We start from the raw sequence: 26,404 nt of genomic DNA, 5'->3' as shown, positions 1-26,404 counted from the left end.
AAGCCAAATTTCTTTAGCAAACCGACAAAAATAACTTCATTGTACTGCAAGGTGATTAATGATTGACTGTCAGAAAGGTGGAAATAAAATAAAATCTAAAACTAACAACATATTTTAGCCTTCTGAAATTATGTGAATGTATTTTAATTCACTTGGTAGCTCCTGGCCACAGAAATCCGTTTTGTTTTCATTTGACGTGAGAGCAACTGACATGAGGAAACGTAAACACGGGTCACATGGTGACTACCCAGCTTCCCACTACAGCTCAGGACTGCTCAGTGCACCAGCCCTGGATCTACGATATTTCCAAACTGGGGCAATACTAGATAGTGGCAATCACCCCCCTGTGCATTTTAGGTAGGACGGCCAAAAAAAATAAAATAAAAAAAATTTTAAAAAAATCGACTTTTCAAAAATATGTTCATTTTGTAGCGCACATCTTTCTGAAGAGTCTGATACATAAAAACATAGATGTTCAAGGAAATGTGAGATATGTTATTTGGTCATAAGAGTGCCAAAGTGTAGTGCCATGCCTCTTCAGACAACATTCTTCTATTGCTCGTCACTGCATTTCGCTCTGTGGAATTCAAACGTGTAATATTTTGTAATGGGTGCCATCAAACTATACTCACGACAGTGGAATTTAAAATGTCCTGTGGTGCCTCTCCTGCTCCAGTTTGACATCCTGCCCCTATTTCTTTCTTTATTTCTTTTTTTTATTTTTATTTTATTTATTTATTTTTTTTTTTTTTTAGAAGAAAACCCTTGCAATTAATACTGGATGGAATTATTTGTAACAGGGAGAACAAGAACTCTTCAGAAAATTTGAACTCTTTATTGCCTATTAGATAATAAGTTGCTTTTTTGTGTGACAAAAAATTAAATATAAGATACATACAACCAGTAAAGACAAGAGACAAGGAAGACAGTACACATTTCTTCAATCCTTAAGTTCTAGCATTTTTCTCTCTCTAATCTTGCTACAGCTTTACAAGGCGTGCTTTTCTTCCTGTGAAAGAATCTATTACCTCATCAAAGTTCGCCAAACATTTTGCTACATGAGAAACGAGATTTCGTTGTCTAATACTGAAAAAGGCTGTTAATACAAATAGTAACCAAGACTGGTGTGGTTCCTCGATCTGAATACATGTATTTTGTCACTGTCTGCTAGGTAAAACAAAATAGGCCTGCCTAATATTGCAGAAATTGTAACACATGCGAAAAAAACGAGACTGTTTTGGCACAAACGGTCATTTTTATAACATGACAGAATATAATTCATGAAGTACCAATATCAAATGCCTCTTAGGCCTACCACAAGGAGAAAGTTTCATGGTAGGAAATAGTTTCACATTTCATTCACACACTCCAGCTTCTGAAGCCTGAAATCGAAAAGTAGTAGTATGAAATTTTTATACAAATTTGGAATCGTCATATTCTTCCATAATTTGTGTGATGTCCCCGTTTCTTCTCCTTCCCTGTATTGACAAATAATCTTGTCATCACTAATTCTGTAACTATTCCTGCCAGTGTCAAAACTTATTCTCCAGTTAACTTCACTAACCCTGCTACAATCACCAGTTTAGTTATCCCGTGTTTATTCTCCGGTTAGGCGTTATTACATGTTTGTCCAATGCGTTTTCCTCACTACTCCCTGAATAGAACTTTAGTGGTTGCTAACTCGGGACCGTACAACTGGCCCTTACTAGTGTAGCAGTCTGGCCAAAAATTTTATGTCAAAATTTCATTTTCTTGGATACACTGTGAGGATAATACGTAATCTTTCTTACCTGTTTTTCCTGATAGTCATTTATTTCCACTCTGGTAGTCTGAATCTACGGATTTCACTAGTAATTATAACAAAGATGATCATTCACAAACCCAGTCAACCACATAAACAGCGATTGGCATTCACCCATTAGGCAGGCTTTATTCCGCTCAGCTCATATAGCCCAGTCCCCTTTTGTCTGCAGGGAAGTTTATTTCTAGATGCGACGGGGATTCCTCTGGTACAGACATCACATACACTACGCACGCATTCAAAAATCAACTTAGAATTTGTTGAAAAACCAACAGGGATGTGTTTCAAAATCATATGAATAATCAATAGGCCAACATGTGTTGGATGCTAGGCGCTTTGTGAAACAAGGTCTTTTTCCTCAAGAATATGAGCTGCCCCCCCCCCCCCCCCCCACTGCTGAAATTGCCACCTGGGGCAGATACCCCGGTTTGCCCCCACCCCCTAGATCTGGGCCTGTTACGCATGCATGAATCTGGCAGCTTATGCGCATCTGTAAAGGTTTTCCGGGTAGCATCTGGCTGCTTGCTACTACTGCTCAAACAGCTAACTGCCACACTTCTGTAGCGAGAAGTGGGAGAAGGTATTACCCATACGCGACTCAACTGCGCATGTGCTTGAGTTCACTTGCAACTGCTCAAACGAATCTAATGTAAGCAGTTGTGACATCACACTCATCAGAGACAATTGGTTGTTATGAAGCATTGCATAGTCTTCCTAAAGCCTTTGACACATTTTGCTGTTGGTAGATGCTTGTATGAGCACTGTGTTTTGTTGTTGTATATGGTGCATTTCCTCTGCCACTTAAGTCTCATTTTCGTTATTTTTTTCTCTTGTTCACGTTTTACTCTGCAGTAGTTAGATACAGTAATATCCTTTGTTAGAGTATTGGTTCTTACCAGTCAAAGTTACAAAAATTAACTTAAAATTAAAACAATGAAAAATTCCTGGAATTCTAAAAAATTTCTGGAATTCTAAAAAATTCCTGGGTTTTTTCCAGTTCTCTCCCATATGAAAAAATTTCCGGGTTTTTCCCGGGTCTCCAGGTTGTCCCGAGTCGTATAAACCCTGTCAAAGTACTCTGCCACACACTGTAAACACCCCTGCTACAATACAGCAGCTGTTAAAGACCAGGCATGTTTGCCACATAATATTCTTATGGTTTATACTTTCGAAGATATTATTAAATTATTTGTTCAGGCTACAAACACTTGCCATCACCTCGTAGTGATCTTTATGATTTCTCTTTATACATTTGCCCTGGCGACTGAAAGGGTTTTCAGCACAAGGTAGGTATTTGAAGTGTCACAAAACCATGTGCCTCACCCTAACTGAAGAATGTTCCACCACGGGATGTGTTGCCTCTGTTGCCAGCAATCAGGTGTAACAGTTGCATCAAGACCATGGTGGATCATGCATGTAATGTGAACCACTCATTTCTAGACATAAATTCGGGGTTCAAAAACAGCCAGTTGGTGATACAATGTTTAGTTTGTCCTGCTGAAGGAAAGGAAAGAAGATCAGACTTTATTGTCCAACTGACAGCGAGGTCATTAGAGACAGAGCACAAGGTCAGATCACAAAAGTATGGGGAAGCAAATCAGCTTTACCCTTTACAAAGGAACCATCCTGGCATTCGCTTGGAGCAATTTAGGGAAATCACACTAAATTTAAATCTGGATGGTCAGATCGAGATTTCAGTCATCGTCGTACTGAATACAAGTCCTGTGTGCTAGGTACTACACCACCTCACTCGGTTATTGTGCTGAACATCCATGGTGGTGGTGTCTCTACAGGTCTGTGCTATCTGAAAAGAAAAGGAAGCTGTCACTTTAATGCAACTCATCAACCACTTCCCAATGAGGTATGCAAGGGTGGGGGTGCAGAGGTGAGGTCTGGGGCACAAACTGGCCCATTGCTGTGCTGAAGTGGATTTTACTGGTGTATTAAGAAAATTTAGCTTTTCTGACACAATTAGGCTCTCAAAAACTTGACCTCTGGAGAAGAAACATAGAAACCCAGGGCACATTATGTGTATTAAAATCTCCTATGAGGAATGGTTATGGGAGATATTAAATGAGGCCCAAGAGAACTTCTCTATCTAGAGCATAATTGGGTGGTAAATAAATGTTATACAGTGTAACATTACAATGAATGTGCACTTTCAGGGTCATGGTAGGGTAGGGTAGAATGGCTCGATTGCAGTGGAATGGGTCATTTGCTTAAATGGCCACTCAGCATTTAGCCCAGTACCCACTGAGGTTGTCTTTTTGATGGAGGCTGTGTCCGTGGAAAACAGGGGCATCCATATGTTTAAAATGTGTCTCCTGCTGACATTTGTACAATGGTCTTCTGTATGCTAACAGAAGAACACCACTTGTGTTCACATTTGTGCTGTTGCTTGGCCTCAAGTTAATGATGGCATTCCCAGTTTAATTTCACAATTCTAGGGATGAAGTTACATATTTCTCATAGCGTGTCTTATCCACATTAGTAATTCTGCTGGCATGTGGTTGACTCCGAAGAGGAACATTACGGCACTCTGTAAGATAAGCATTCAGCAGAATAAACACAGTACTAACTGTAGAGTCTAGTTCATGGGCAATGATTCTGACATTACAATGACAATTCTGCTGAATCACTGCATATATTCTCTTTGGAAATATCTCCACAGACTACAATGGCTCTGGCTTAAGAGTCCTCATGTTACTTAAACTTCTTAGTTCAAAACTTTATTGATAATCCATATAAGAATTATATCTAATCTTTCCTTCTTCTGCGATAAATTTTATATTTGTAATCCGTGTCCTGCACTGATGAAATCAGATTACCCAACGACCCCCCCTCCTCCTCCTCTCCCTCTCTTTCTGTGTGTCACGGTTCAAAACCTTAGCAACCATTTTTATCTTGCTTATGTGCCTTTTGAACGCCTAATGCCACAACCATATGATGAGTGATTGCCTTTATTCCTTCCATTAGTTGTATACCATCCAGTGCTTCCCAGGTTTGTAATAGTAGTAGTAGCAGTAATAATAATAATAATAATAATATTGACAGTTAACTTACGCTCGACGACTGTATGATATACCATACACTCTCGGGAACTTAAAAGCAGGTCGATTTGGATCACGTATATGAGGCAGCTTTTCCTGAGAGGCATCAAACACATGTGATGACAGAATACACCTGAAAACCACAAATGTGATTTGTCAGTAATGAAGTGGGAAGCTTAAGACAATTAGTTGTAAACATCTACTGACATTTCCACAAAATCATACAAACTAAAAATTTATGTAAAACTTAAATACAATAATGAAAAATCATATTAAACTATGTTCTGACAGCTAAAAGCCACTTTGTTAAGTATCACCAAACCATAAGATAAATGATTAGAAGCTTTCGGCTCAGTTTCAATGAAATTGTACTAACATCCTGAGAGGTCACTGTATGAACACCTGTGTTCAATTTGAGTGGACCTGAAAACTTTCAAGAATCATTTTAGTATGAAGAATAATGTTCTCAGTAGCCTCGACACACATTCCAAGCCACACAAACAGTCACTAGGGAATTTTTGAGTGAGGGTTTCAACACATTAAAGATTTGTAGTGAGGAACGAAGAGATATTAAGGGAATGAATTTCAGCTGTGAGCTCACAGCCCAGCTTAGGAAACCTCTGTGGCAGTTCCTTTTAAAAATACTGCGCAACAGGATGTATCTGTGTTTAAACATGACCAAGGTATTTCCAGTACGGAAAGCTGAAAGGTGTGCTTTTTTACCAAATGTGCCCCAGTATGCAATTTAGAGGGGTCGAGGTACTTAGCAGCTGAAGCACATACACCAGTTATAAGCTGGGCATGGCATGGCCCAAGGGGGATAGCCAGTACACACTGATGCTTCTTCACTGGAGTACTGATGAAGCTCTCCCCATGACTGACTCATGTGGAAATTCCACAAAATCAAACTCACAAACATTTAATTCACATGCCACAGCACATAAAAATAGATCACTTTATTTCTAAACTGCCATATCCTTACTTAATAATGAATATGTACATATTACTTAAGTCTTAGGTTAGCAACAGAATATTCATGTAAAATAAAATAAAAAGGTTTTATGAGAAACAATTAATTCTGGAATTATAGTGTTAGATACCTATTTTATCTGTGTTTAAGTACTTTTTTTTTTTATTAAACTCTCTTTATTAATGTCGGCCAATAGGCTCAAAAGCTGTATTACTAAACTGGAATGTAATGCACATCATAAGGACAGAGCATCAAATAGGAAAGTGACAATATTGGCAGTGAATAGCAAGCAAGCTAAGAGAATTAGTGAGTGAAGAACATGAGTGTTGAGACTCTGCGGGAAAAGAACATGGAGGATTTGGTGTTAAGACTCAAAAGAATAAGGTAATCTGTCTTCAGGACACTTTGATTATTTCATGGATCCAGTTCACATCCCGACTTAGAATTATTCCGCAAATGAGACCCTGGAGGAGCTATAAAATTGTTAGAGAGAAGTGTGTTGTTACATATTGTAGATTTAACAGTTTGAGCACTTATTCACAAATTGTGTGGGACACACTGAGTAAGCTTTTGTGAATTTGCTTGCCTGCTAGCATTGCTGAGATAACTAGTGTCACAACAACAGAGTGGTGTTTTAGTAAATAAACTATTGAATTTCGAAGTAATTTCTTGTTTTGTCTAACTCATCTGATAAAATCAACTCCACCTATATTCATTTATTTATATTGCAGTCAACAAGTCTGCAAAGATCTTTAAAAACTTATAATTTTCAGAAACATAGGAACTGTTTTATGGCAGTGTATGATGGGTCTGTAGACAGTGACTCATGGGTCAAAATCATTTCAAGTAAATACAACTGTGCATTTATGTCAATTTGACTGTGATGACGGCATAACATGCAACACAGAGGCTGTTGCCGTCACTGCACTCTTCCTATTTGATCAAGTATTATAATTTTTTATATGACAGTGCATAGGATTCCCAGCCTGAGAACTGATATGGAAGACACGTCAGAGCTACACTGATTACATACTATGGCCACACCTTGCTCCTGCATGAGGCAATGCTACAGTTGCAAGCAGGTCACTCGGTGTTGTCCACTGACACGAGAATGCATGTAAGTACTGTAGCCCCACGCTTGGCAGTTAGTCTCACTAATTCATTGAAGCCTTAGATATACGTCACTGATTAGAAGAGTATTTGACCTCACCTGTCGTTATGTTTTGATTTGGATTGCTCCTGTGATTGTTTGTATATGCTTATGACTACTCTTGCTACTCTCTGGAGTCTGGTTTTGGCTAGCCATTCCCTTCATGAACTCCATCATCATCGACCTCAGGAACTGCCTGTTTGTTGCTCTTGTCCCTGCACTACTGCCAGTGCGAGTGGTCATAAATAGTGTTCTACCTACACAGAGTAGGATAGAAAATACAATACACTTTATTAAAATGTGGCACATGGTGATTTGGATACCACAAGCACCACAAATTATGGGGTCCTCCCACTGGAGTATGAAGTCGAGTGCTATTGGATCAGCAAGAAGCAAGTCAGAGTGACTTCATTAATTCGAAATGAGAATCGTAGGGCATGCTACTGCTGGAGAGTTGATCTCACAGCCACTCTTCTTCACACAGGTGTACAACTTCTGACTCAATAGTGAATGCTAGTCTGCAGGACATTGTGTTGTATTGGATTCCCTTACGATTTCCTTGCTGTTTCAAGTGCTAGTTCTTTTCTTGGAATTTCTAGGTGCCCTTGTGGTATTGGGTGCTTTTGACACCATGCTGCACAAGTCCATGCTTAGAAGTTTGGAGTAACCCTTGTAGCTACACTGCCAATCCATGGCCATCTCTGACACACATCTTCCTCAGCACGTGTGGCCAGTGCCACCACAGAGCTGACTTAAAAGGATATCAAACCGAACTCTAATCTGTCTGTTAGTTCTGTTCTGCCTGTCTAGTCAAAGAGTTGTCAGTCAGCTGCTGTTGTTATGGTGGATGTCGAATTGGCCTATCTCAAAGGACTTGCATTTGAATATCCTCTGGGCTTGCTGTTATTCAAGTTAAGCAAAAGGAAGTCACATGTGCATCTCATTATTTTGGTCTCTGTCTTAGAACCTACCAACTCCTTGGCATCCACCACCAGGAAGACAAAACATCTGGCAACAACGGACAACTCCGTTGTTTGCTACTTGGTTCTACTTCTCACCATACAAACAACTGCTGATGATACTTCTTATGTGCCTTTCTTGCAGAAATGTGGCCCTTCACTATGATTGCCAGCTACTTTGCTTCAGTGTTTTCAGTATGTTTCAGAACACTGGCCCTGCAAGTGACTGTTTTCTTGTGTTTTTCAGAGGCTGTTCTTTCTAGTTATACCTATCCATACTTTCTTTAGTGGTTGCACTATATTTCTAGCCATTTTTTGCATGTTTCATCATAGCCAGTCCCCCCAAAGAACTGTCAGTAACACACATTGTTCAGTTTCAGGTGCAGCAGATGCAGCAACTCATGGAGATGATAACCAGACTGCTTTCTGTGCAAGCAAACACAGTGGTGCCACTCTCATCATCCACGGCTCTGTCACAGCAAGCAGCGCCCATTTCTGTACCACAATTTTATGCTTTTGATTCACAACAAGAGGAATAGTCCAAGTACTGCACACATCCTCACTCACACTTCACAGTGCATAAGATTTAAGGTCGGGAAAGGCAATTGTATTTTCACATAAACAAATTCTTAAGTATCCCGATTGTCACTTGAAACTGGTTTTGGAATTAGTGCATCAGGACACATGTGATACTGCAGCAGTACCCATTGATTATACTTCTATCTGTGCAGTTCAGGTAAACAGGGCAGCGACGTAAACAGAACCAGTACGCTAGGCAGCCGGCTAGCGATGTTTAAATCCTGCCCTTGGTGCTTCAAGGCCCACAAGAGGCAAGTAGGCCCCTATCATGATGCTAAGTATTACCATTGTGGCACGCATGGACACTTTGGATCTGTTTGTTTGCAGATATGCAAGTCCAACAAGCTCTCTGTATGTTCTCCAAGGTCTCAGTCAATAAATGTAGATGAAATTTTTTAAAAACCAAAAAGCAATTCTAGTGTTGATCAGTGCAAGTGCAACAGCAAATAAGTCACACACTTCTTCCATCCAATATCATGCCAATAAGCTGTTTCTCACTCTGCAGGCTATCAAACACAAAATACGCATGCAATTAGCCACTGGTGTGTCGTGACTTTGTTGAATAGAAGCATTTATGAACTGTTTGGCAAGCCCAAGCCACGTAAGTCACACGTAACTCTTTCTGGTAATAGTGGACATGACTTTCCCATGTTAGGTCTTTGCAGCCTGCTTGTCACATTTTGTAACATTAAAAGTACAGTTTTGTTCATTGTTTTGTGCTCACATAATAGTGAAAAAATTTTGGCATTGACTTTATTGATTTGTTTGGTTTGCAAATTCAAGATAATACTCTCCCTGTAAGCTCCTCTTTGTCTGCAAACAAGGTAAGTGAACTCTGTGAGAAATTTAGTGACATTTTTCAAGGTGGCCTAGGCAAAGCTGATGATTATGAGGCTCACATTACTTTGAAAGACGATCTGCAACCACAGTTTTGCCAAATGTGGCCCGTCCTTTGTGCTAACAGAGATGAAATGGCACAGAAATTCTTATCTTGGCAGAACGATGGTGCGATTTCCTCCAGGGCAGCCATCAGGCATCCCCTTCAGGCAAATTACACTTATCTGCAGATTTCAAGGCAATGGTAAATCCACAGACTGTGACTGACTCTTTTCCTTTGCATGGCCTGTGGGAATCAAGGACAAGCTCGGTGCATGTCACTTATTTTCCAAGGTTGAACTTTGTGACACTTACCTGCAGCTTTCCCTCAGATGAACAGTCCCAACACGCTTTTGTGATCAACACCCCCATGAGATTATTTTGTTTTTGCAGCTGCCCTTTGGTACTGCATCCACACCTGCAATTTTTCAACACTACTTATCACAGTGACTGCTGCAGTTCCTTCTTGTTCAAATTATTTGGACAACACAGTAGTTTTGGGTCATACTCCTGACAAACGTCTTGCCAATTTCAGGAAACTGTTTCAAGTACTCTCAGATGTCGTGCAATAGAGTCAAGTGCTCCTTCTTCCAGATGAGAACAAATATTTGGGACATGTTATCAACAGTCATGGTATCCGCCCTTTGCAGTTGCATTAACTACCATCTGAATTCTCCCAGTTCCTCAAAAAGTGAACTCCAGGCTGTATTGGGTAAACCATTTTATTACATTCATTTCATTCCTAAAGCTGCACAGAGTGCAGTTCCCTTGCATCATCTTCAATGACTCTTTCACTTGAGAGGACTAGGGAGTGTCACATCACATTTCAGCAACTGAAACATGCTTTACTGAGTGATCACTGTTTGGTACATTTTGATTCCGCTAAGCCACTCGTGCTGGCCGTTGATGCATCGCCTTATGGGATTGGGACTGTTCTCCCACACAGAGTTGGATTACTCGACAGGCCAATTGTCTTCACATCCAAACTCATCAACAGAGCACAATGCAGCTTTCACAGATTGAGAAGGAAGCTTTTGCAATCATATACAGGGGGACTAAATGCCACCAATACTTGTATGACATAAAATTCTGTTTTGTGACGCATCACAAGCCTTTCATCTCATTGTTCAGCCCTTCAAAGCCAGTCCCTCTGTGCATGGTGTAAGAGTTGCTGCATTGGTCCTTGCTCACCTCTATTTATCAGTATGAAATTGTGCACAGGCCAATGTTTAAGCATTAGAATGTGGACACTGGTTCCTGCCTTCCAGTCAGCACTGATTCAACATTCTATACTTCAAAAGATTCTTGCATCCCAACTGATGTCCACAACAACGAAACACTCGATGGTTTTCCCATTGACTACCTATGGATTGCTCAAGCAACAGCCGCAGACCCCAATCTCAAGATATTGTTGCAATACCTCCGCATCAGTTCAATTAAGCAGATTACCCATCCGGTTGTACACTGTTATTTTGTGCTTTGGTACAGCTTATCAGTCCAGCAAGGTATGATCTACCACAAAAAGACAATGGCCAGTCCCATTCAGTTGTGCTGAGTTTGCTTCAGAAGGAAATTCTTCAATTTCTCAATTAAGGTCATTGGGGCACTATACACACTAAGCAGCTCGCCCAATGCCATAGCACATGTATCGGCATGGACGCTCAAATAGAATTAAGTTCACAGTATCCAGCATGTGCAGAACACCAAGTTTCTCTGCCACAAAAAAAATTTTTATTTGGCTTTGGCAATGTTTGCATACTGAATTTGCTTGTCCCTACATGAATTCCCATTGGCTTATTGTGATAGACACCTCTACCAACTTTCTGCTCACAGTGGACTTGCATTCCAACACAACAGTTAGCACTATCAAGACCCTGGCATCAGTCTTTTGCATTGTAGGGTTTACCTGAAGTGTTGATTTTGGACAATGGAACTCAGTTCACATTGGCAGAATTTCAGCAGTTTTGTGACACTAATGGCATGAAGCATGTGATGACCATTGTTCCACCCTCAATCCAATAGTGAAACAGAAAGCTTCATCAGAGCTTTCAAGCACCATATGGACCAGTCACGTACCTCCCATACATTATTTGGTCTTTTTCAGAGTGTCTGGCAGACAAAGGTGCTGGGAATGAGGTGTTATCACCAAAGTTTTGGGTCACTCTTTGTATGTTGTACAGTGTCCCACTGAGCTATAGAAGTGCTATCAGAATGAGCTCTGTTTGTGTGGGCTGCATGATCCTGCTGTGGGTTTTTCATTTACAGATTCAGTACCCAGGAGGGGCCCACAGCCTCAGCCACCTTCGCCTCTCTCAGCTCCCGTGCCACCGACGCTGGATAGGGAACCAATGGATGTCGACACAGCATTGTCACTGTCACTGCAGGGCCACCAGTTCCATCTGTGGGAGGTGGGTCCCCTTTGCCCTGCTGCCTTCCAGTGGGCCACTATGGACCCTCATGTCACCACTGTGCCTCCACCATAAGGAGAAGATGCTCCATCCATTGGCATGTCTGTGTCCCCTATGGCTGGGTTTTCAGCCAATGTTTCTAGCTATCCGCAAGACAAATTTTGTGGTGTGCACAGGAGCTTGTCATTGGTTGAAGTTCTAGTTCCTGCTTCCTCAGTGGCACCTGCAAACCCCCCCACATCATTTCCGACAGCAAAAGTACACGGCAATGGCAAGGAGTTTTGGGGGGAAAGAATGTGGTATTACATGCTATCGATACCACGCTCCACCAGTCCGTGCTTAGATGCTGGCAGTAACCCATGTGATCACACTGCCAATCTGCAGCCAGCGAAGATACACACCTTCTTCCTGTCTAGTCAAAGCATTGTCAGTTGGCCTCTGTTGTTATTGTGAATATCAAACTGGCCTACTTCAAACAACTTGCATTGGAATATCCTCTGAATTTGCTGTTATTCATGTTAAGAAGAAGGAAGTTACCAAACACTGTGTGTGCACCTATTTATTTTGTTCTGTGGTTTAGAACCCACTAACTCCTTGGCACCCACCTCTTTTGGATAATTTTCTCTGCTGGGTACATTAGACAACAAATTTCTTGTGTCTATGGCCCCACATGTGCCCCATTGCCTTCTGATCACATACACTATTGTAATATTTTTAGCTTTTCTTTGTGAACATATTACTTTCCTTCTCTCAGAATTGATCTTTTGTTGCTCTCAGACCAAGCAGTTCCATCTTCCTGTGTTTTTTTCCTGGCCAAATGCCCAGTTGTCAATTTTACATCTAAGATTTTTTTCTAAGTTGTATTTCATGTTGTGTTATCCCTGTTGCTTTCAGGTATTCATTTACTGGTTTAGTCCATTTTACTGTTTCAAATTTAGCTTTACTGGATGATTCATAGCATTCCACAACTGGTCTAGTTAAACTGGTCGGTTTAATTTTTTTACTATGCCCATTGAACTTCAGCCAGAATTTTTTCATACTTAAAGTATTGACATACTTCTGCATTTCCTTATTTTCTCTTCTTCAGTGTTTTTGGACCTAAAATTTTCTGGAATGTTTTTAGTTCTAATGTTTGGAAGTTTTTAAAATCTCTCTCATTCCCTTTCTGTCTGTTTGTCTGTCTGCCTATTTATCTACCTAACTCTCCCCGTTGGAAATGGGTGAGTGAGCCCCAGTAGTCTCACTGTTCTGCGTAATATGAGATACATTTTGTTGATGATGTTTTGTTGTTGTGAATTTCTTCTGTACATCTGAAGGATTTTTTCACTTTGTGGTGATGAATTTCATAGCCAACATTTTCTAAGCCAGTCCCTTGGTCCGTTTTGTCTAAATACTGTAAGAGTGAAACTCTCTTAATTGTTTCGTATTTGGTTTTCTAGAATTTTGGGTGTCATCCCTCCCCAATGAAACTTTGGAGCCAAATTCACTGTACATTTTTTTTTTATTTGTTTTTGTCCTGATAAAGAATCATCAGATCATCTGAAAAACTAAGCATTTTATCCTAATATTAGTTCTTCCTAATTTGACTGGTTGATCAATTTTAAGCACCACTTTATTTCTTGACCCTCTTGGATTAGTTTTCCTACAATACAGTTAAGTAGTAATGGAAAGTGTCCACTGCCTCACCCCAGTCCTATTTTAATTTCAAGTAATTCACAATTTTCTCTTCTGAGATTTACTTTAGATTTGGTACCACTTCCAATTTCTCTCATTATTGCAGGGGGTTTGACGTGTAGACCTCGCTTCTTCAAAATTTGGGAGAGAGGCTTATTGTTCACTGAGTCAAACTTTTTTAAACTCTATTAAGGTACAAACTACTTTCTTAAAACAAATTCTGTAGGTATGTGTAATAACTTGAAGTTGAACAAATATATTTCAAGGAAGACGCAATACATGAAAGTCACAGATCAAGTAAACAGAGTAAGACGTGTGTACACTTTAACAGTCAAATCATAACTGAGTCCAAGTATAGTGGCCGCTGGCTGGCTGGCCGCTTAGGTGGCGCTGCTGCTGCATGGCTGGCAGACAGCGCCACATGTAGAGGACGCGCGTAACTGTGTGGCAGCACTTTGAAAGATTGCCGAATCACAACACTTTTACCCCCTTTGAATTTTTTGCACAGGTATTGATGAAGGTGGCCTGTAGATTGCTAACGTCCATAGGTGTTGTTTGACTGGCCGTAAAGTCTCGAGGAGGTGGTTTCCCGTACGGACGGAAGTGTCCCCGATGATAATGGGTCGAGATGACAGGAGATGTGGGGGTCAAATCTGCTGGGGCCCCGTGCACCAATCTGCCCATTGCAGCAAGTCCAGTTGTTATAACAGGAGACATGGGCGATGTGTTTGCGTCCGTAGGAGAAGGAGGCGAGTCGAGTTGCTCCGACAGATGATGGTCATCTGGTTCCTGCATGGGCACGTCTCCTGGTGGCGCCAGTTCTTGTGCTGGCACCGATATGATGGTAAGAGGACTGTGTTGTGAGTAATGAGAGATTCCAGTATCCTGAGTGTCAGATAGAGCCAAAGGTGGTGTAGCGGCATCCGGAACAGGTGTTGCCGGCACACGAGGCTGAAGCTGGTCTGAATGACGCACTGCAACATCCGTGTCCATCTGGATTTCATACAGGCGTTGGCCATGGTGTCGTAAGATGCGGCCAGGACTCCATTTTGGCCGCCTGCCATATCCACGTACCCATACAAGGTTGTCGGCGGTGAACCAGCCAAGTGAAGGCGGCACCCACGGCCGTGAGGTGGAAGGCTGCAGAAGATGAAGTAGCGTGCAGGGCTGTGGTCGCCCATGGGGGTGAATCGGTAAGAAGCCAGAAATTGGAGAACTGCATCATCAGCAGAAGAAGAAGTCAGGAGTTTCCTCATCTGAGCCTTAAATGTGCGGACCAGTCGTTCAGCCTCACCGTTTGACTGTGGATGGAACGGAGGGGCCGTGACATGCATGCCGCCATGACGGGCACAAAAATCTGCAAAATTGGAAGAGGCAAATTGTGGACCATTATCAGTAACAAGAGTAGATGGAAGGCCTTCCAAAGAGAAAATGCAAGCTAGAGCAATGGCGGTTGCCGTGGTGGTACGCAATGTGCAACGGACAACGAAAGGAAAGTTAGAGTAGGCGTCAATAACGAGAAGCCAATAAGTACCTAAAAAAGGTTCCGCGAAGTCAGCTCCCAGGGCTTCTCAGGCGAAGGCCACGGTGACAATGATGACTTCAGGGCGGTGGTCTGCGATGCACAAGGGCTGCAGGCAGCGACCACGTGGTTGATTTCAGAGTCGATGCCGGGCCAGTACACATGACGGTGCGCCAGAGATTTAGTGCGAGAGACACCCCAGTGCCCTTTTTGAAGGAGGCGCAAGGCCGAAGCATGCAAAGACGCAGGTACCACAACACGCGGCGAAGCATTTTCGGTGGAAAGGAGGATAACACCATCCCTAGCCGTGAGGCGATAACGCAAAGCGTAGTAGTTCCGCAATGGATCAGAAGTCTTAGCAGATGGACGATCTGGTCAACTCTTCTGAATACAGCGTAAAACCCGGGAGAGGTCAGAAACCATAGCAGCTGCCAGCCGGTCCCCGGTGATGGGGAACCCGTCCACAATCCGCTGCTTGGCAACATCCATGTGGAAACACAAAAGTTCGTCCCTAATGAATGCCAGATCAGGACCCATGGGAAGGCGAGACAGTGCATCAGCATTCGCATGTTGAGCTGTCGGCCAGAAATGGATCTCATAATTGAAACGAGACATGTAAAGAGCCCAACGCTGGAAGCAGTGTGCAGCCTTGTCGGGAGGTGACGTTGATGGATGAAACAAGGGAACAAGTCATTTGTGATCCATAACAAGATGAAATTTGGATCCATATAGAAAAACACCAAACTTATGAAGAGCATAAATAACGGCCAAGGCTTCTTTTTCAATTTGAGAATACTTTTGTTGGGCATCCGTGAGCATTTTGGAGGCATAAGCAATGGGTTGTTCAGAACCGTCAGAAAAACGGTGGGCAAGGGCTGCACCGACCCCGTAATGAGAGGCGTCCATGGCAAGAACAAGATGTTGGCCAGGTCGATAAGTAGCCAGGCACGGGGCCTGTTTCAGCACAGTCTTCAATTTCTGGAAAGCCACATCGCATGACGCGGACCAGTGAAAAGGCACGTTCTTGTGCAACAGGTGATGCAACAACAAGCAGCAGACGGTAAAAACTTGTGATAGTATGCTATTTTCCCCAAGAAGGCCTACAGTTCCTTAACAGATGTAGGGCGAGGAAGGGCATCGATCACAGCAACAGTTTGCTCAAGTGGGCGAATACCAGCCCGAGAGAGTTAAAACCCCAAGTACGTGATAGACACAAGAAAAAATTTTGATTTCTGAAGATTACACTTAAGACCGGCAGTCTGTAAGACATGAAAAAGTGTGCGGAGATTTTTAATATGTTCGTCAGTGGTGGAGCCAGTGACAACGTCGTCCTGGTAATTTATACACCCAGGGACAGTGAGCAATAATTGTTCCAAGAATCACTGAAAGAGAGCAGGGGCGCTGGCAACCCCGAATGGCAATCGTTGGTATTGATAGAGGCCAAAAGGCGTGTTAAGGACCAGAAACTGCCGGGAAGCAGCGTCGAGAGGAAGTTGATGATAAGCTTCTGACAGGTCAAGTTTAGAAAAATACTAACCTCCAGCAAGTTTAGTGAACAATTCTTCAGGTCGAGGCATAGGGTAAGTGTCGATAGGGTATTGAGCATTTACAGTGGCTTTGAAATCGCCACAGAGATGAATATCACCATTTGGCTTAGCAACGACAATGACAGGAGAGGACCACTCACTGGAAGTGACAGGAAGCAAGACCCCTGAAGCAGTGAGACGATCCAGCTCCCGTTTGACCCGATCACGAAGGGCCACAGGAATGGGCTGAGCCCGAAAAAACTTAGGCCGAGCAGTGGGTTTGAGCATGATATGAGCTTCAAAGTCATTTGCACGGCCTAACCCAGGAGAAAAAAGGGACGAAAATGTCGTCGACAAGGAATCCAATTGAGCATAAGGAATAGCATCAGAGACGATATTGACAGAGTCATCTATGGAGAAACCAAAAACGCGAAAGGCATCAAAACCAAAAAGATCTCCGCGTTACTATGGTCGACCGCAAATATGGGAACAGTGCGAATGACAGATTTGTAAGATACATCAGCATCAAATTGTCCCAAGAGAGAAATCTTCTGTTTATTGTAAGTCCGTAATTGCCTAGTACCAGGTTACAGGTGACAGGATTGGAGAACCCAACTGAAGATACGTCTGAGAATTGATGATAGTGGCAGCAGAACCAGTATCCACCTGCATGCGAACATCTCGACCAAGTATTTGGACAGTGAGGAATAACTTCCCTGAAAGGGAAGAAGTACAATTGACAGACAACACAGAATCAGAATCAGCATCCTGTTCATGAACATCATGTATGCGGTCGGATTTGCAAACGGATGACACATGACCCATTTTTTTGCATTTCTGACACACGGCCCAACGTTGTGGACAATCTTCTCGTGAATGTTTCATAAAACACTGCGGACATGAAGGAAGTTGCCGTGGGTTTTGCTGCAGTTTCTTAGAGGTTTGTTTACGGTTAGGCCGAGGCTGCGCTTGGGAGCGTACTGCAGCCACGTCGGTCGGCGGGGACACGCCACACGCTTCGTCAAAATCACACAGAGGTTGTATTTCCCCAACGTTGCCCCATGCCTCTATTTGCACTCCAGCGGCGCCAGAAATTTCAATAGACTGAGCGATGGATAGGACTTCATCTAGAGTCGGATTTGCCTACTGAAGGGCATGTTGCCTAACTTCTTTGGCGGGCACCGAACGGATAATAGCATCCCGCACCATGGAATCGGCGTAGGATTCTTCATGAACTTCAGTAACAAATTGACACTTTCTACTGAGGCCGTGAAGTTCAGCAGCCCAGCGCGATAGGATTGATTCGGTTGTTTTTGACAACGACAAAAGGCAACACGAGAGGCTACCAAATGCGTTTGCTTTTCAAAATAGACGGACAGAAGTGAGCACATTTCAGCAAAGGACAAAGATGCAGGATCCTTCAAAGGAGCCAATTGCGACAACAACCGATACATTTGAGGTGACATCCATGAAAGGAACAGAGACTTACATGGTTGTTTGTCCGTGACATGGAATGCCAAGAAGTGCTGTCGAAGACATTTTTCGTTATCAGACCAGTCTTCCGCCGTCTCGTCGTAAGGAGGAAAAGAAGGTAGAGACAACAACGAGAGATGACCCGCATTTGATGCCGCGACGAAATCACGAATCGCATTTGTGAGAAGTGTTTTATGTTCTATGAGACCTTGCAATAATTGCTCTAAAGTAGCCGTGGAAAAACATGAGTCAACGATGGAAAAGAAAAATCACTACCTCGTCGCCAATTGTAATAACTTCAAGTTGAACAAATATATTTCAAGGAAGTCACAATACATGAAAGTCACAGATCAAGTAAACAGAGTAAGACGTGTGTACACTTTAACAGTCAAATCATAACTGAGTCCAAGTATAGCGGCCGCTGGCTGGCTGGCTGCTTAGGTGGCGCTGCTGCTGCATGGCGGGCAGACAGCGAGGTGGCGCTGCTGCTGCTGCATGGCTGGCAGACAGCGCCGCATGTAGAGGACACGCGTAACTGCACGGCGGCACTTTGAAATATCGGCGAGTCACAACAGTATGAGAATTAGATCGAAAATTATAATTTCTTTGGAGGAAAGTCTATTTGATCTGAAAACTGCTTGATATTTACCAGTTCAGTATTCAAATTACTGTTGTGTTTGGTCCAGGAGACACTGTGCTAGAAATCTAAGTGTGACAGAAAGAAGGAAAATCCCTCTACAATTACTAACACCTGTTCTCTTCTTCTCATGGCATTACAACCCTGCATGGTCTCAGCCCCTTCAACAAGTTTCTCCTTTCTGCCCACTCCAGTGCTGTTCTCTGCCATCCTCTGAGTCTGGAAGATTTTATATATTCTTCCACATGGCCCCCATTCAAAACCTTTTTTTCATTCTTCCACTATCCATCCTAAGGACATGTCCAAGGCAGGCTATTCTCCTACTTTTTAATATTACAATGTCAGCTCTTTGCATGAGGCAATCCAACTCAGTGTTTGCTCTAGATCTTCAGAAAGCATTATTAACCTGAACTGCTCCACATCCAGGACAGAACTATGCATTCAGATATTCTGAGCTGCTGCTCATCAGTACTTGTTAGTGTCTGTGTTTCACATGCGTAGGTTACAACTCGCCTGATTATGGCCTTATATATTTTTAATTTCAGCTGTCTACTTGATAACCTGGAGGTCAATAATTTCTTAAACATGTGGAAGCATTTATTGCCGCTTAGGATTCACAATTTTATTTCAGCTGACATGGAATTTGTCCTATTAACATTAGTTCCTAGATAGTCAAAGTTCTACACATGTTCAAAACTGAAGCCTGCTGCTGATAGTTTATCTATGTTATTATTTTCCTTCCTGGTGAAATTCATTTACTTAATCTTAATGTCATTGACAGCAAGGCCTCTAAGTTGTGTGGCTTCTTTCAGCTCAAATATTGTTCTCTCTTGTGAAAATCTTCTTCTACTACTAATTGTTACATGTAAGCATGTGAACATATTTGAGATGACCTTGTGCCTATATAACCACATATTCTAAGTTTTTGTGCAGCTGCTTCAGGTTGAAAAGCATTGTGAGGAGGGCATCCCCTAGCCTGACTGATTTACTGATGCTGAACCATTTACTCAATTCACTCACACTACAACCTTGGAACCAGATAAAGATCCATGAATAAGTGAAACACTTAGATTATCTACCATGCAGTAACAAATCATTCAGCACTTCTGCCCTGTCAAGAATATCAAAGAGGCTTGCTTGAAGTCTACAAAGATGTTATGTAGCTCAATATTATACTCATATGTCTTTTCACATATTTGCCTCAACACAAATATCTGATCTGTTGTTGAGCTTGAGCAGTTAGCCAGAGAGCCACACTGATATTCTCCCAGACTCTCTTCTGCAAATGGAGCTAACTTCTTGTAGGTAACAGAGAGAAATTTATTGGTTACATTTAGCAGCATTGATTCCTTGATAATTCGAACAAGTCTCGTCTCCTTTCTTATGAGTTGGCAGCATTATGCCTGTGGTCCTCTCTCCCAGGATTCTTTCCTCATTCCATATTAACTTAATAAGTCTGTGGGTAAGAATGGAGTTCTATTCCCCCCAATTTTCAACAGTTCAGCAGTTATTCCATCAGTTTCTGCTGCTTTGTAATAGGCATTGTAATGTTTCAGACAGTGTACTATCTTCCGTACTTTCTTTATAGTGGGCTCTTCTATCTCTGGATCTGTAGTGTACTAGAGTAGCTGCTCACTCCTGGTAAGATTTCCCTTCAAAATTCCCTTGACGTAATCTCTACTTCTATTCAGGAAATTGTTTATCTGTCAGCAGATTTCTCTTTTTGCCCCTACATGCTGTTACTTTCGGTATATATTCTCAAGTTCCTTCTTTAATTTTCTTATTAAATTTTAAGCTTTCATTTCTTTGATAGTGCTCTTCCATCTTACCTGTTTGTCTCTTTATGGTTTCCCTTTCCTTCCTCCCATAGACCATTGCTGCCTCTATTCTCTTTTCATTTTATAATGTTTGATGTGCTATTGTATTTCATTGTAAGCATTTCAGTTTTGCTTTCTTTCTCTGTTCCACTGCCTGTCCACATTTATTGTCACACCACTCTTCATTTCTATGTCTTCCTCTTGTCAAAATAGCATTTTTAATAGTAGACCTATTTTTCAGTTGTTCTGTATTCCATTTCATTACTCTGGTACTATTTACTTTGGCAGCCACAGCAAATTTCTGCCTTATTTTGGCTCCTACTACAAAATGGTCAGATTTGGATCTAGTCCTTGGAAGGTGTGCACATTTTCCATAAGATAGCCACCTCTTTGACATCAATAAATGGTCTACTTGGTTTGCTTAATTTGTTCCTCATATTTTCCAGGCCCTCTGTAGATATTTTTCCTTGGGAAACAGGTGGGCACTGCCTTTACTTTGCTTGCAGCAGCAAACTGGGCAACCCTCATACAGTTATTATCAGTTTTTTGTGCAGAATTTCCTTTACAAACACACCTCTGAAAGACTCTTCCTTGCCCAGTATGGCATTATAGTCACCAAGGACGATTTTGCAGTCGTATCTAAGGATTTTATCACGGACCTCCTTTACCTGATCTTCAGCTGATTCTTCAGTTGGGACATACACATTAACAAAAGTCACATTTTTTCCCTTTCACGTGCACAGTACATATTATTTCATTATGTGGAGTGAAAGTTCTAACAGATCTACAAATGTCTTTGGAGGCTATAAACTTAATTCCGTACTCGCCTCATCTTTCATCTTTCCCTGGGTAATTTCTATTTATGTATCTCACTCCTATCCTTCCAGCTGACTTCCTGGAGTTCAAGAAATCCGATTTTACACGTCAGCACCTCAACATCTCTTCAGCAATACTGTTCTCAGATACTATCTGCAGCTGTGTATGCATGTTCCAAGTTCCAAATTTACACACAGGTATGTCCATATTCTTCTTCCTTGGTGCAATTTGTCTTTGTAACATCAGTCTGGCGTTCCTTGTTAAATATTCGCATTGATAGGCTTTTTATGAGGTACCTTGCACTTAACCTTCAACCTGGAGGATCAGGCTTTCACTTCAGGGTTAGCTTCCCAAGTGGGGGATTTGATGACCTAGTCTGTTGAGCCCCTCCAACTATAAGATTGTGGAACACACTTCGTCTGTCTCCTCAGTTGGAGCCAATCCGGCTTGGGTGACCCTACCAATAGCAATGTTACTGCCAGCATAACCCCCCTGCTTCCGCAGGGACCACAAGCTTTCCCACTCGGTACAGAAGGTGCCTTCAACAAGGCGGTGTCATCTGAGGAGGTATTAACACAGTTCCTTCTCCCTTTTTATGTAATGGGAGCTTTTAAGTAATCAGGAATTTTCTCAGTTCACCAAATATTTTGCATGACTAACATAATTTCTTTTACAATTTTTGGACCAGTTGGCTTTAAGAGGTCCACCACAATTCCATCTATACCTGACACTTCAATTTTTTAAGACTTTTAACAGGTCTTACAATTTCTTCTTCATTTCGTACTTGTAAATCTGGATTGGTTTTTGGGGGGGAAGCTCTGGTGGAAAACTTTCAGTGGATGCAGGGCAATTTTGAAATGTACTGCAATGTACATCCATTTTAACATGCTTATTGTACTCATGTCTTGGTATCCCTCTAAAATTTCTGCACCTCACACTTCCCTCAATTACCAAACAGATGATTCCTGGATGCCCCAGGATGTTTCCCGCCACCTGAGCCCTTCTTTTCAAGCTGCTTATTCTCCTGTTTCATTCAGTTCCTCCTTATTAGTTATTTGCTCTACCCACAATTTCTTCAGCATTCTTCCATACTATGGTCTCAAGAAAACAACACAGGTGGGTACACATTTGTTGCAGTACTCCAAAACTGTGGACATATGTCTAAGTTCTAAAAACTGTGCAGAGTAGATAGCAGCTATTTCATCATTTGGTTCATAGTATGGCGATATATGCTCACCATCACCGAGTATGACATTCTTCTCTCAACTGGGCTCACCCATACAGGTGTGTATTTCCTGTATGACCCAAAATGCCATACTACGACAATCTCATTATCTGGGACCTGGGATTCTGTCCAGCAAGAGCTCACTGACATACTGATATTGCACCTTTTGTTGTTGCCAAAGTGTACTGGCAGTTGCTTTCATATTTCCACTTTCTTTGACATCTCATTGAATGAGTTTGGATTAACTGTGACTTACCCAATCACGTAAGAGAGAGTGATGGTGGTATGCACAGTATCTTTCTGCAACCTTACTACCTGCTGTTTTACAATTCCAACAAAATTTGGTTCTTTAGAACCATTCTTCTTGGATGCTCCAGTTCTCACAGGTATTATTGTACTAATACTTGCAGGCCTACACTGCTGTACTTACTGAGACATTGACATAAAAGCCATGAAGCTTGATGTTTATCTCATCTTTTTGTAACACTGCACTACTCACTAGTGACAGATCAAGATATTGCTTAAAAATTAATGCATACCTAACCAATAATATTTTAAAGGAAGATTATTTAAAGAAGCAGATCAGCACATATAATCATGAACACATACTTTTTATATAAGCAAGTCTAATCAAGCAATGAGAAATTAATAGTTCCAGCATTATCTGACCACCAATATTTAGCAAAAAAGAAAAAGACCTTGTCTTACCTTTTGACCAATTTATCATTCAGTTCTGAATTTTCTTTTGGTGTTAAGTTTTCCACAATAGATGGCAGACCATCCTCAGTTTCCACTGACTTTGTAAGTACTTTCATCTGGTCAAGCCCTTCAACAACTACATTGTGGTCTGCCAACACAAGACATGGTTTCTCCTTGAACAATGGGTGGTTTTCATCAAGAGGAGCTTCCAAATCCTGAGTACCAACTATATTTACTCTAGAACATGACATGCAATTAAGGAAGTCAATTCAACAGAAATCTCACACAATAAAAGAAATTGAATTAAGGAAGTCAATTCAACTGAAATCTCACACAACAAAAGAAATTGCAGAATCACACTCATCAAAATACATGGGAGTAGATGAAATTATTATCACAGTTACCATATTATCAATCATATGCACCATACACTGTCAAATTTCAAAGAAAATCCATTCATTATAATTAGTATTTTTCATGTGTCATAAATCAAGTTTACATTATTGGAAACCCAAAAATATTTCAATGAGGTTCTCTCAGTTCAAACTACACACGAAGTACCTTGTTATAATACACTTATCTAGCAGTTTGGAAGTTACACATTTCATACAAGTGATTAAGATCATGCTTGAATAAAAACACTGATATGCATGAAAGGTTGAGATGTACCCTTGAGCCTCCTAAAAGAATTCTTGCTATGACAGTAAATGTAAAAAAATATCAAGTCTCAAGGAAGACTGAACAGACCACACAGACAACTGGATGTGTAGCCTATGTAATTAGTCTTGCTTCTATAGTACATAAAATCCTGCTCTGAAATTTTCATTTTATACAGTTGTAATGTTACTTAAAAGCTGTCTTGATTGCAAATTTTTTATTATTCATATGACCGGTTTCGGTTCATTCAGAACCATATTCAGATCTGATATTTCAGTTACAGGAGTAACCCGTCCAAATCCAGCAACTTTCACATGTGACATAGCATGTGAAAGTTGCTGGATTTGGACGGGTTACTCCTGTAACTGAATTATCAGATCTGAAGATGGTTCTGAATGAACCGAAACCAGTCACATGAATAATAAAAAATTTGCAATCACGACGGATTTTAAGTAACATTATAATAGCACTGATTGCTATTATTCCATAAGACATTATGTCTGTTTTTGCAAAATTATACAGTTGTGGTATCCAATGGGATACATGTGCTCCCGTGCTGATACAGATAAACAAGTACAAATTACATTTGTAGTGCCGGGTCAACAACATTATGTCTTTTCTAACAGGGCATTCTGATGAGCCCCCCACCCCAACTTGCACCACTGCTGGATACTTCTAGTGCTGTTGACAACAAGAGCATCACTATCTAGGTTTTGACTCTTGCCAAAGGAAAGATGCCAGCAACAAACAAGAAAACTTATCATAGTCCATTTTTTGGGGGATGCATCCATGAAATTTTTAATTTGTGTTTGGATACTTTGGCTGAAAACCTTTCAGCCAATCTCAAGGTGAGTTTCTTGCAAGTTTTTAAACATTTTACAAACAGTGGAGTACATGCACATTTGTCAGAGGTACCACTGTTGGTAACAAGAGTGTCAGTCATAAATTAAACTTGCTGCATTTATAAGTAAAACAAAGCAAGTCAAGAATCAGCGAACTCACAGTGCTTACAATGTGTGTTGTTGGTAATAATGGAGGGCATGATTTAGAATATTTCCTTTGAGAGGGCAGACATGAAATGAAGGATTTTTCAAGATATAAATCCTCGTCTCAGTTGAGCAGGTTGTCTGCTAATTTTATTTCCACAGCTTTCTTTACCACTGAATCCCAGTAGAATTACGCTGTTGCCAGTATCTTGACTTTACCGTAATCCATGGAATGGCCAGTGGAAATACAGTGCTCAGTCACTGCTGATTTATTAGGCTGTAGAAGGTGAGTGGATCACTGGTGTTCAATGTAACATTCTTTAATAGCAAGTCATCTTTCACAGATCCTGGAAGTGCAATTGTCTTGGTCGGTGAAAGGAAGATCACATCCATTTCATCATCACCTCCATCTCATCATCTTGAACAGTTTCCAGCCCCAGGCTGGGTCTGTTTGGAACAAAAACCTCACCACCTAGTCCTGCTTTCCTATCACATTTCTGTTTTCACTCTGGTCCAATCCTTGCCCCCTTTTTTCAGCACACTCCTCCACATCTTTCAGCTGTCTATTCCTTGGTCTTTCTCTTTGACATTTCCTTTGCATCTCTATTTCATGTATCTTCTTGCAAATCCTGTTCTTTTCCAATCTCTTTAAGGCCCATACCATCTCGGCTTGATGTTTCTACCCTGTTCTGCATGGGTTCCTTTCCCACCACTTCGGTACTCTTTCATTCTTCATCCTCTCTCTCTCTCTTTGTTACTCAGTCTGAAAGGGCTGAGAAATGAGTTGAAAATTGTGATACGGATGGCACTGGACTAGGGTAATCTATGTAGCTCAGTAAGCCACAATGTTAGACTGTTGTAGTGGATAGCACATGTGCTCTGCAAACTGGAGACTCCAGTTTAAATCCCGACCTTGTGACAAATTTTAATTCATTTCTTCAGCTTCTATCCTTATCAAAAATGTAAGAAAACTCAGCATTTAATCTTAAGCTGTGAGCTTTAGTCTGAATGGGCTATCTTCCATTTGCCTTGCACTGATGCCATGTTGGACAACTGGCTACCCCTATTCCTCAGTCTGGAACCTCTTTGTAAGGTTACCACTAGGACTTTTGTATACCATTATGCTGTTTCTTCATATGACTATCATGGAATAAATATCAATCTAGTAACCATAACCGAGAGAGACCGGAGTGCAGTGGCCAACGGCATCAACAGGGAATCACCGGTGCAATGCGATGATTCCAGTACAACAGGAATGACTGACAACACAGACCACACGCCAAATATCAAGACCACAGAACAAAACCAAATTGGATACCAAGACTACCAACTATCAGTGACCAGAACAATGATGAATAGACAAACAATCATGAGCGCTGGATGAGATTTCCACTCTGCAGTGGAGTGTGCGCTGATATGAAACTTCCTGGCAGATTGAAACTGTGTGACGGACCGAGACTCATTCTGGAAACATCCCCCAGGCTGTGGCTAAGCCATGTGTCTGCAATATTCTTTCTTTCAGGAGTGCTAGTTCTGCAAGGTTCGCAGGAGAGCTTCTGTAAAGTTTGGAAAGTAGAAG

At 41.5% G+C, this 26,404-nt stretch overlaps 1 protein-coding gene across 1 annotated transcript in view; it reads right to left on the bottom strand.

Annotated features, from left to right (window-relative positions):
- Positions 1-26,404, bottom strand: part of LOC124555705 (39S ribosomal protein L37, mitochondrial) — an 82,546-nt gene that overhangs the window by 40,480 nt on the left and 15,662 nt on the right. The window contains exons 2-3 of the mRNA XM_047129710.1: positions 23,192-23,419; positions 4,865-4,984 (exon numbers count right to left, since the gene is read on the bottom strand). Of these exons, the coding sequence (XP_046985666.1) occupies positions 4,865-4,984; positions 23,192-23,419 (348 nt within the window). The remainder of the gene's footprint in view (positions 1-4,864; positions 4,985-23,191; positions 23,420-26,404) is intronic.

The sequence above is a fragment of the Schistocerca americana genome, chromosome X (genome assembly GCF_021461395.2).
Source record: "Schistocerca americana isolate TAMUIC-IGC-003095 chromosome X, iqSchAmer2.1, whole genome shotgun sequence".
NCBI lineage: Eukaryota > Metazoa > Arthropoda > Insecta > Orthoptera > Acrididae > Schistocerca > Schistocerca americana.
Note: the sequence above shows the minus strand (reverse complement) of the source record. Positions and strands in the feature narration are given on the sequence as shown.